The sequence below is a fragment of the Telopea speciosissima genome, chromosome 2 (assembly GCF_018873765.1).
Source record: "Telopea speciosissima isolate NSW1024214 ecotype Mountain lineage chromosome 2, Tspe_v1, whole genome shotgun sequence".
Taxonomy (NCBI): domain Eukaryota; kingdom Viridiplantae; phylum Streptophyta; class Magnoliopsida; order Proteales; family Proteaceae; genus Telopea; species Telopea speciosissima.
The window spans coordinates 68,098,225-68,111,200 of NC_057917.1; the positions used below are offsets into that span (position 1 = coordinate 68,098,225).

The following is a 12,976-nucleotide window of genomic DNA, read 5'->3' on the forward strand; positions in this document are numbered from 1 at the left end:
TTGGCTATTCTTTAACAAGTGTGTTTTCCAAAGTATTGCTCCTCCATTAGTTGATTAATCGTATGATTCATAAATGGACTGCCTACCTTCTCCTTGCTCTGTCGATTCCTCAATCTATAGTATTTCTTTTGTTTTTCATTATATGACTGTTCCTGGATATCAAGCTGTCTTCTGGGGATAATCTAATCATAGCTTGTGATGGTTGCTCTAAACCGATTACTGGTAGTGTAGGCTAAGCTGCTCTTATTAAATCACATTTCTATTATGCTTTTGAGTTATGGATTTGCAAAGAATTTGTTGACACCAAAGGCTGAAGACACCTTGCAGTATTTGTAGCATGCAGTGGAAAAGAGGCACCAGAGAGAAAAGGTTTGGGAGAACAATATTGATCTTGACCACACTAACAGCGATGCTAATCGAAACTGTGATGTGCCAATGGCATTGGTTCTGACTTTGGGATCCACGGCCTATGCAGTAGAAGGTAGGTCTATTCCACACTAGCCTTTAAATGCAGATCACAACATAATCACATGAAATAAAACTTTAAAAGGAAGAAAAAAGAAGCTATTACGCAGGCAACATATACTTGGGTTCAATACAATTGTAAATGATCCGTTCGGGCTATCCTTAGAGAGCCCCACTGTGTAGGGTTTCTCCACATAGGAAAGATGGATTTACAAATTACACATGGGCACCGTCTTCACTATCCCTTTTTTAACAAGCAGTATATCCTACCGCCTATACTACCAAAGTACATATGTGGTATAGCTTATGATTTATGCTATCATAGTTATCACTCACTTCACAATCCACACCTTTCTAGTCAGATAGAGCAAAGATGTTTGAGAAAAGTTCTACTATAAACTACCTCTGCAACTTCCCTTTCAGCATTGAAGTCACAGGGTGGAACATTTCTGTGGTCTCCTATGCAGCATCATCTTCAACGTTGTTGACCCGCTCACATTCATCAATCCACTCACTGTATCTGCAGAGCATAATCCCACACATTGTCAGATAAATATTGCTCAAAACGCAAACAATTGGTTGCAGAAACTACATGCAGAATTTAAAGATGAATTTAACTCACACGTCAATGGGCTCAGACAAAGCTGCCGAAACAAAAGCAAAGAATCAGTTAGCTTAGAGAGTGGTTCAAGAAAAATATAGGATGAGAAATAGACGATGGAAAACTGAAAAAAAAAAAAGTTCATCATCCTTTGCCATCACCAAGCACCAATCAGCATCCCTAGCTAAGGAAACACACTGACTGCCTCCCAAATATGGTGTAAATATGGTGTAGCTACACTAAATCAGTGTTTTCAAGGGCTGATGGTAATGATGGTCTGAATGGCAGTCATTGGAGACCCAAATGATCCAGTGACCATTCAATTTCTACAAGCATGGACTCAAGTAAACACATAACAAAATGATGATATAATTTTTCTCCACAACAATTTAAATATATTCCATGCTATAGCAGAGGTACAACTGTCCGAAGGAAAGAAAAGCTGCATTCCTGGGATCGGGCTCCTCTCCACTGAGTGGAGAGCCCAATGAGGCATCCGATGGCTGGGCTACGCCGCACACATCCAGTTGCGCACTCAGTCAGCCGTCGGGATGTGTGTGGCACAGCTGAGCCGTTGGATGCCTCATTGGGCTCTCCACTCAGTGGAGAGGAGCTGGATCCGCATTCCTGTTCCACGTGATAATCTAAAATAAATTGTACGCCTAGATGAACCAGATAACAGTAATAGCCAATGTCATTGAACCTGAAAGAAAGTCACTAGTTTACAATATTTTTTATTGGAAAAAAAGACAAAATAGAGTATGTGGCACCAGAATCATAGATGCTCACCATAGAGGTAACTGACTCTAATCCATAGTTGTCAAGCGGTCGCCTAGGTGTCCAAGTGTCAAGGGTGTCAAGGTGGATCTTACTGGATGTAGGTAGGCGACCCGCCTTAGTTGTCTGGGTGGCCGGGTGGGCGACTTCTGCTGTTTTGTAATTTTTTTTTTGGTTATATAATACAGATTCTTTTCCTAACCTTTTTATTACACTGTACAAGATTATAATGCTTGTGATACATGGAATCATTGAATCTTAAACCTTGCTATACCGTTGTATCTGGTTATGCTGCTATAGTTTATCGCTAATTCTCAGCTAGAACCAATTCTGATGATATGTGACATATCAAGTATCATTGAACTGAATTACTGAAATATTGTCTTTGTACAATTAATATTTAACTGCTAGTTTTTACTACTAATTTGTTGTGAACAATCGGTTAGTCTTACAATGTATGTTAATTTATATATACCTGCTGGTTTCTTTAGTTGGCTGTTAATTTACTTATGATGTTTATGATGTGTTTATACTAAAATTGGTATAAAGGGGAAAAAACACTACGGTGCCTTGTCGACAAGGCACTTGGGTCCCCCTGGCGCCTTGAAACCTGTGCTCTAATCAGATGATGTTTGCATAGGGGTTTACCAGTTATCCTTACTGTGTAATAGAGCCTATATCATCAATTCCCACAGCTCAAGATTCCAAAAAAGTTATCATTGGGCCTTCCATAGACACCAGGCCTATTCTATTGCAAACCTAAATCCTGACCAGAATGTTCATCCAAATTTCCCTACCAAATAGTATATTAAGAATAACTTGCCCTATAAAGCAACTGCTGAACACATACCAGTGATTGTCGTGCTGAAACTCTCTTGACAAATTGAGCAAACGGCTTCCCCAATCGAATTTTTCATATCACTGCAATCAGTAAAATCTTTTAGTCACAAAACCAAAACAGATTAAGCTTACAATGAGAACACAGATCCAAGCACATATGACAGAAAACAGAAAAGGGTTGGGGAAGTAGACTGTAGGTTGTAGCAGAAAGTCTCATCACTCCCAATGGAACAGACTCTGCATACATTACAGTTTCTACACATGACCAACTCACTCTTACCAGGAGTCCAGGACTAGTACAGAGGTCAATGGGTTCAGTTCACTGCCTCTTGCCTAAAATACTTTCCAGAGACCATTTCCAAGCAACTTAACCTCTTGAGGATCATTAAAGGGCCGTTTAACCAATCGCCACAATCCCCGGCTCCTCCCAAAAAATAAATAAATAAAAAAGATCTAGGGATGTTAACAGAAATAACATGTGAATGAGAGTTGTTGAATATGGAATCACTGGCATGACAAAATGACTGAGTTCTAGAAATCACTAACATCAAATGAGATAAGAGCTGTCTAGCTGATATATTGAACATGAACTCAATGAAAATGGCATGTCCCCCCCCCCCCCCTCCCCCCCAATTGTTAAATTTTAGGCTGTCAGGCTGTCTACACATAAACATTAGATAGTTGAACCATCCAATTAGTCTGTTTAAGGTCATCCCACAAATAAGGTGGCCCAAAACCTAGGAGATGAATGGTCGGTATGGCATCTATACGTACAGTAAAGCCCCCCAAAAGTCAGTGGACCTCAGGTCTATTGCATGCTTTATATGCAGAAAAAAAGGAGGGAATTGAATTTAATGTCACTTACATGCGGCACTCAACACTACTTCCATGATTACAGAAAGGACAGCTGAAGACAGTATCAAGCTTGTCCATCCTCTTCTTTGGAGGTGGCTTTGCCCTTGACTTCCTTTTCCCCATGTCTCCACGCAAGTTTCACCTTCAGTAGCACTGGTAGAACCATCATGTTATCACCATGAAGAGAATATCATATGTACAGAATTCTATAAGTACTTTTTCAATCAAATATATGCAGAAGCGCAGCAAAATTACACGATAAGAATATATATTGCAAACAGAAATTACTTAGGACACAGCCAAAATACTATCTTCGATGTTGAATAATTACACTCTATGTAAATCTTTCATATTTAAAAATCCCTCAAATTAAGAGTTGCCCCAAACTCAAATTATTCAGAAAGAGCATCACACAATTAGAATAACAAGAAAAAAAATACCATTCATACGGGGAAAGCACCTATAACAGAGATTCATTCATAAAATCATGCATGGCAAATGAAATGCTAATTTTCTAAATTTTCCAGCATTGTTTGGAATATGATTTGTTATCTCCGTATAGGATATCTCTAGAGACTAAGTGATGAATTTGAACATCTTATATAAAAAAGTATAAAATACAAGTCAATGTGTATCCTTCCCATACAATTTTTATCACCTGCAGTTCTCCTGCCCGGTACGGTTCCCTAGTGCCTCTAATAAAAGGGTGTGGACCCCACCCGGGCAGTGTGTTCGGTCAGGGGGTGGAATGGTCATTTCAGCCCTTCCCCCCCCCCCTATGAGAGGAACCGCAACCGTACCGGTCAGCGAACCTCAGGGGATAAAGGTCCCCTTCCCATATCACCAAGCAATGAATTGGAGTCTTGCACCAAAATACTGAAGGTGAATTAAATGAACAAAAACACAAATAGTAAAATTTCAACAAAAAAAATAAAAGACTTCTTCATAATTCCTTTATTTTCTTATAATGCAACAATCAAATCTGGATTCTCGGATGGCATTGAGACCAGCACCACAAGGTATTTCTACCCCCCCCCCCCCCAAAAAAAAAAATAAAATTTACTGACTAGGCAATACATCATCGAAGATTAATAAGCTCTTTTTTTTTGGGGGGGGGGGGGTGGGAGGCTGTGAAATCAGCAAGAGCATCTACCACACCATTATGTACTCTATACTTGGGAAAAATAACCTGTCATGATTATGTACAAAATCTAAACCAATTCTAAACTGGTAATTTAGTAGTACATGATGGAATGCAAACTACAAGCCCCTGTCCTTATTCTGTAAATTGCACTTTTTCAGAAGAAATTATCAGCTTATACTATAGAAAAATTGAACCTAAGCCCACATAGTTAGATCTTGTTATACAACTTGAAACAAACGAATTGAATGACAACAGATCAGTAATCAGGTGGTCTCTTAACAGTCCATACTACAGACCGTGGACCTAAATTCTACGTTGTAAAACCCCCCTCTTCGAGACGAAACTAACAGCAGAGACAACGGGAACAGTGAACCCAGCCCCCATCAGCAGGAAAATTAGTATGTTAAAGCACTACATAAGAGATCCCCACCTTTGATCTTCAGAGTATCAAGCGAAAACTTAAGCCAACAGATATTCAAAACACTTGTAACATGAAGTGTGGAACCAACTTAAGTACCGCTTGATTTTCTTTCACAAAAAGGAAACCCTAATCTAACGAAACCAAATTCTGTCAAGCTAGAACAGCATCACAGTAACACACGCAACCTAAGTTTTACTACTTCCACTTCAACAGAACCCTAAGAATAACTAAAAACAAGCCAGTTAGACTGAATCACCATCATCAAAAATCAAACAAGATTTCCCTCCTGCATCCCAAAGCAGAAATAAAGTAAACGAACATAGAACCCCACAAGAACCGAAAGAACAACTTAAATCTTTCTTGATCAAATAACAGAAGCCCTAAAGTCGAAAATCGAATTATACGATTCATCACATAATATTGAAAGCATACCAAATTAAATTGCAGGGAGAACATAAGAATTCTTAAAGAGCAATCGCCCCGATCAGCAGTAAAAGACTACAGTCAAAACAAGCGATTACCTTATATATAGGTGTGGTGTGGTATTGGTACACGCGCGGTGTTGGAGTTGCGCGTGTCGCTACATCGCGTGGAATCAGCATTTTATTCAGTCTTTGTCGGAGCCTCGCTGGTGGTTCACTCCTCGGCTACGGGTCCATTTTACGTTTCACTAGCTGCATTACCGATAATACCCATTTGATAGAGAAGTAAATTGAACAGTGGAGACCTTGACCACTAATATCGCTCTTGCCCTCATCGGTAAAATTTTAGACTCAAAAGTCAAATAAGGCTGGAGGACAACCACTACAATCTAATTTTTTTCCTGTGCGGTTCCTGATCGATGCAGTTCCCTAGTGCCTCTCACAAGAGAAGGGTGGACCCCACCTGGGCAGAGTGTTCGGTCAGGTGTCCCGAGTGGGTCCCACCCCCTCTTGTGAGAGGCACTAGGGAACCGCACCGATCAGAGAACCGTAGGCGATAACGATTCCAATATAACAATTTACGTCTTTATTACACTTTTGTGAGTCCTATACTCTAAACAATTTAAAAGATAAAAGTCATGACAAAGTGGTTTTTCTCTGTTTTCATCATCTTTTGTTATTTCCTTTGGATTCACCAACAAAGTTCTATTTCAGAAGGATAAGCCAGATACGTTATGGATCATGGCTATGGCTAACAAATGGCTCTGTGAGCTTTCGGTTTACCCGCCTTGTTGTGATCCTTTTGAGTCTTCAACATGCTACATGAATGGGTTCAATAGATTATCTTCTTTGGATAATCTTCTAGTCTTTAATTTCCCAATTTTGCTATGCGTAGGGGCTGCTGCCTCAGAACTAAATAGATCTGGTTGGGCCTTTACAGTTCTACTACAAGGAGAACTTAAATTTCTTTCTGCAGGTTTTTTGGGTACTGTAAGTACCGTGGTCCTCAGGACGAGGGTTCCTCAGCCTCTTGGCGACAAAGATTGTTTTCGATGAATAACGGCGTATCGTTCCGATATATCATCATGGGGATTAGGATCATGCTTTATAAAGAAATAGAGTCGCCACCTAGGATTAGGGCCTATGACCCAATGGGTGTAGCCCCATCCGGGGTTAGCGGAAAGGGCTACGTGATTCCATATGATATGGTCAAAGATTTAGGGTAAGTAGTCAGGTTACGAGGGTGGGAAGGTGTTAGGCGCCCACCTCGCCCGGATAAACCGGTCCTTCTACTAGATGCTGGTTTTTGAATATTCTCCCTTGATAATATATCATATACTAACATGTAAGGTTAAGTTATGATGCACTAATCTTGACAAAGAAAGAAAAAATCATTTACTATATACACTAAACGAGTTGCTTTAATTGTCTACATTATGCCAAAACTAATGAGTGGGAAAGAGACAGATACCTGTCTAGAAATGCAAGAAATAAATGAAAGCGCACCGATGGCGAAATATGTGATGTTCCACGGCTCAGGTGGAGACGGACAATCGACTTGTCTCTCTCTTGCCGGACAGAATGAGGCTATACGAGATGAGTTTTGTCACTCAGACTTCGGGCAGAGTAACGGCTATATAAGAGATTCTCGTTATCTGTATACAGACAAAATAACGGTTGTGAATGGGGTTTTTCATTATCCGTACACTGACGGGATAACAATACCTAAGAACCGAATCGCTTTATGTTTGGATGGGTAACCGAAGGATCTACCCACGTCGAAGAACTCCACTCACTCACATACTCATGAGGAAAAGACGGGGGAAAAGAGGGTGAAAAGGGGGGCAAAACAAGCCCTGGAGGGTCTCCTTACCCGAGAAAAGCTTGAGAAATGAGGGAGGGGGACCCTCACCCTTGGTCGGATAAGCCCTCCACAGCGCCGTGGAAAAGTGACGTCAGCAGGCTGATGTCACACCCCTTCATGGCGCCGTGAAAAAAGTACATAGATGTCGTGGTGGGCCCCCACGGTGGCGTGGAAAAGTCCACGGTGCCAGGGGAGCGCAGTAGCACTTTTTCCTCCGCCGTGGTTGGGGAAGGTGAGCAGTACCTTCTTCAGCGTTTAGTAAAATGGTCTTATAAGTCATTTTAGGGATACTAGGGTGATTTGATTCAGATGTAGGGACAAGAGTTCTTCTTGAGAGAGATACCGATGTATGTCCGTGTCCTGTTATCATCATCGTCGGGGGGGGTGATAAAATTCAGCGTCTACAGGTACTAACAATGTTATGGAAACATAATTGTTTGGTCTCACTTAGGGGATGAAGTTTGCTACCAGACATGGATACAACATCAGGGAAGTATGGTTCAACAACGAAAAGATCGTGGAGCTGATCAATAATCCCTACAAATCAGTCCGTCAGCTACCATTACTATATTTTGATCTTGCAACCACCATAGCCTTAAACTCCAAGCTTTTTGTTTTCAATCCTGATGTTCTAATCTTCTCTTTACTTTATGCTCTTGCTAAACATATGTATATTCACCAAGAGCAATTACAGTTACACAATAATATTGTACAGTAGTTATCTTTTCTATCTTAATATAAATATTTTCTTTTCCCATACAATATATATATATATATATATATATATATATATATATATATATATATAACATAAAAAAATGACATAAGAAAGAAAATAATTTATTTTTTTTAAGGGGGAGAGTTTTTTTCTATCCAGGAGTGTGACCCTTGCAGCAGCTTGGGGCCAATGAGAGTGCGCATAGAAGCATCAATAGGGATAGGATATCCGCCTTTCATGGGGCCAGATGATAATTTCAAGAGGGCGGCGGGCATAGGAGCCACACTCCTAGACAGGCTCATTTTTTTCGTAATTTAAAAATAGGGAAAAGTTTCATGAACGACCGGGCACTCTTGCACGTTCATACATTGAAATGACCAAATGCCCCCTATTTGATGCAACATAACTCCTCCCCCACCTTATACAGTAGTGCATGAAAATCCTCCTTTTTAAAAACTAATTAAAATTAGAAGTTTCACTTTTGCCAATAGAGTCACCGTTACAAGAAAAAAACGGATTGTTAGGATCCTTCATCCTCTTAGAAAGAAAATCTTATTATATCCTACTTTTGGGAAAGAAGGAATGATAAAAAGTTGCTCCAATAGATACAGATCCTATTCCTGATTTCAAGTTTTGAAACCTTGTTCAAAGCTCTGGTTTGAAATCAGTGAAGATCTAAGAAGCTAAAGTTTTTCTCTTTCCATAAAAGTTAAGAAGCCAAGTTATACCCCCGTGGGTTTGGAAGGATTGTTCAGGGAAGAAATCCTGTTTACTCCATCTCCAATAGCTTCTTCCTTGACCTTCTTCAGCCCATCCATGCTCCATGGTTGTGTTGGAATCTCAAGACAAAGAACTTTTGATCTTTGTTGAGTATGTCATCAGAGATATTGGATTGATTTCCAAAGCAAATTTATGGGATTTTTTTTGGGGTAAATATCATCCCCCTCCCCTCTTAAGTATCCATAATATCAAACCCTTCCCCCAAATTTTGAATAATGATAATGCTCTCCCTATTTTTGAAAGATTCTATCAACCGTACCCTAAGTGGCTAACGGTGTTAAAACAGTAGTTCAAAAGATGATATTACCCTTTAATTGGCCTTAAAAAAGGTATAAGCCTTTCTCCCTTGCAACAAAGGAATTGAGAGAAAGAAGAAGTACCATTGACGACCTTCAAGCATCCTCCGCCAACAGCCATTGCCGCTTCAAGTACCTGCAACTTGGAGGTGAAGAAGAAACATATTAAAGCAGAGATGAGATTTGAGGGGGGAGAAACAAAAAAAAAAAAACACACACACACACACACACACAATGAGGAAGACCTAATTTTCTTGGAAGACTATTCCTCATTCCCTGCCATTTCAGAAATCAGACGGTCAAATGCATGCTTTGTCAATTGAAATGTAGGTGGAGGAAGAGGGGTTGCAGTAGGTGTAGGCAGTGTTGGGGAATCCAACGCCAGCCCAGATCCCGACTCTGGCGGAGCGATGCACACTGACTGGTGTGGAATAAGGAATTAAAGTTGCACCTTCTCTCACAAAACGTCTTTTGGGGGATTGGCAAGCCCTTGATCCTACAATTGGTATCAGAGTAGGTGATCGCGGGTTTGAGTTTCCCCACATGCGACATACTGTGGAGCAGATTGTATTTACGAGTGATCCTTGAGCGTGCGTTGGGGGGGGTGGCAACAACATGAATCTCTTCTTCCACCTCAACTTGTGGATCCACCTGCTGATTGGCAACAACAACTACAGCTCCCAGGCCTTCCATTGCATCGTTCTCCTCCTCCTCCATCTCTTCCACCTCAACATGTGGCTCCACCTGCTGATTGGCAACAACATCTACAGCTCCCAGGCCTTCCATTGCATCATTGTTCTTCCCCTCTATCTCTTTCACCACAACTTGTGGCTCCACTTGCTGATTGACAACAACATCTACAGCTCCCAGGTCTTCCATTGCATCGTTGTTCTTCCTCTTCATCCAAAACTCTTCAAGGTTTCAAAGTAGGCAACCATATGATCCTTGAATTTATCAAGTTCCTCATCAATGCTATGTTTCAATTCAACCCAATTACTGTAAAAAAAAAGAGTTAACAGGAAGGTAAGGAAAAATTTAACAAATAAAAATACTTAAACTCAAGATACCTGAGAATCTCACTCTCTTCTTGAGACTTCATATACGTCTCAACTGTTTCATGAATAGCATCCAAACCATCCCAATATGTTTTCTCTTGTTGAAGTTTCTGGATTGCCTTAGAGACGCATTAAATATATATATATATATATATATATATATATATATATATATATATATATATATATATATATATATATTGAGAAGGTGAAGAAGAAACATATTAAACACAGATGAGATTTGAGAGGGAGAAACAACACACACACACACACACACAATGAGGTTGACCTAATTTTTTGGAAGATTGCTCCTCATTCCCTGCCATTTCAGAAATTAGACAGTCAAATGCATGCTTTATCAATTGGAATTTAGGTGGGGGAAGAGGGGTTGCAATAAGTGGAAGAGGGGTTGAAATAGGTGTAGGCGGTGTTGGGGAATCCAACGCCTGCCTAGATCCTGGCTCGGGCCGAGCGATGCGCATTGGCTGGTGTGCAATAAAAAAATTAAGTTGTACCTTCCCTCACAAGGCATCTTTTGGGGGATTAACAAGCGCTTGATCTTACAATTGGTATCAGAGCAGGTGGCCGTGGGTTCGAGTTTCCCCGCGTATGACATACTGCGGAGAAGACTATATTTGCGAGTGGTCCCTGAGTGCGTTGGGGGGTGGCAACAACAGGAATCTCTTTTTCCACCTCAACTTGTGGATCCTGCGCAGATCTGGACACTCCAAACAATATCTGGGCTGCTTCCAATATTGCATCTTTCCCCTCCCCCTCCATCTCTTCCACCTCAACATGTGGCTCCACCTGCTGATTGGCAACAACATCTACAGCTCCCAGGCCTTCCATTGCATCGTTGTTCTTCCCCTCCATTTCTTCCACCACAACTTGTGGCTCTATCTACTGATTGGCAACAACATCTACAGCTCCCAAGCCTTCCATTACATCGTTGTTCTTCCCCTTAATCCGAAAACTCTTTAAGGTTTCAAAGTAGGCAACCATATGATCCTTGAATTTATCAAGTTCCTCATTAATGCTATGTTTCAATTCAACCTAACTATTATAAAAAAAAAAAAAAAAAAAAATAGAGGTAAGAAGAAATTTAACAAATAAAAACAATTAAACTCAAGATACCTAGGAATTTCACTCTCTTCTTGAGACTTGATATACGTCTCAATTGTTTCATGAATAGCATCCAAACCATCCCAATATATTTTCTCTTGTTGAAGTTTCTGGATTGCCTAGGAGAAGCTTTAAAATATATAAGGAAGACCTAATTTTCTTAGAAGACTGCTCCTCATTCTCTGCCATTTCAAAAATCATATGGTCAAATGCATGCTTTGTCAATTGGAATGTAGGTGGAGGAAAAGGGGCTGCAGTAAATGGAAGAGGGGTTGCAGTAGGTGTAGGCAATGTTGGGGAATTCAATGCCTGCCCAGATCCCGGCTCTGGTGGAGCGATGTGCACTGGCTGATGTGCAATAAGGAAATAAAGTTGTACCTTCTCTCATAAGACGTCTTTTGGGGGATTGGCAAGCGCTTGATCCCACAATTGATATCAGAGCAGGTGGTCGTGGGTTCGAGTCTCCCCACGTGCGATATACTGTAGAGCAGACTGTATTTATGAGTGGTCCCTGAATGGGCGTTGGGGGATTATTGAGGAATCCAACGTCCGCCCAGATCCCGGCTCGGGCGGAGCGATGCGCACTGGTTGGTGTCCAATAAGGAAATAAATTTACACATTTTCTCACAAGACGTCTTTTGGGGGATTGACAAACGTTGATTCTACAATTGGTATCAGAGTAGGTGGTCACGGGTTCGAGTCTCCCCGCGTGCGACATACTGCGGAGCAGACTGTATTTGTGAGTGGTCTCTGAGCGTGTGTTGGGGGGTGGCAACAACAGGAATCTCCTCTTCCACCTCAACTTGTGGATCCACCTACTGATTGGCTACAACAACTACAGCTCCCAGGCCTTCCATTACATCGTTCTCCTCCCCCTCCATCTCTTCTACCTCAACATGTGGCTGCACCTGTTGATTGGCAACAACATCTACATCTCCCGGGCCTTCCATTGCATCGTTGTTCTTCCCTCCATCTCTTCCACCATAACTGTGACTCCCGCGATTGACAAACACTAACCCCGGCCTTCCTTGCATCGTTGTTCTTACCTCCATCCAAAACTCTTCAAGGTTTCAAAGTAGGCAATCATATGATCCTTAAATTTATCAAGTTTCTCATCAATGCTATGTTTCAATTCAACCCAACTACTATAAAAAAAAAAAAAAAAAGTTAACAGAGAGGTAAGGAAAAATTTAACAAATAAAAACAATTAAACTCAAGATACTTGGGAATCTCACTCTCTTCTTGAGATTTCATATACGTCTCAACTGTTTCATGAATACCATCCAAACCATCCCAATATGTTTTCTCTTGTTGAAGTTTATGGATTGCTTTGGAGAAGCTTTAAATATATATACATATATATATATATATATATATATATATATATATATATATATATATATCAGAAGGTGAAGAAGAAATATATTAAAGCAGAGATGAGATTTGAGAGGGGAGAAACAAAAAAAAAACACACACACACACACACACATACACAATGAGGAAGACCTAATTTTCTTGGAAGACTACTCATTCCCTGCCATTTCAAAAATCAGACGGTCAAATGTATGCTTTGTCAATTGAAATGTAGGCGGAGGAAGAGGGGTTGAAGTAGGTGT

The 12,976-nt window shown here is 40.6% G+C and overlaps 1 protein-coding gene across 1 annotated transcript; it reads right to left on the reverse strand.

Moving 5' to 3' along the window:
- Positions 1–849: 849 nt before the first annotated feature.
- LOC122652581 (transcription elongation factor 1 homolog) lies at positions 850–5,561 on the reverse strand. Its single transcript, XM_043846369.1, has 5 exons — positions 5,538–5,561; positions 3,549–3,689; positions 2,694–2,764; positions 1,088–1,109; positions 850–985 (listed from the first exon to the last, which is right to left on the reverse strand). Exons 2-5 carry the CDS (start codon positions 3,659–3,661, stop codon positions 925–927), a joined length of 267 nt encoding a protein of 88 aa, XP_043702304.1. The 5' UTR covers positions 3,662–3,689; positions 5,538–5,561; the 3' UTR covers positions 850–924.
- Positions 5,562–12,976: the final 7,415 nt, after the last annotated feature.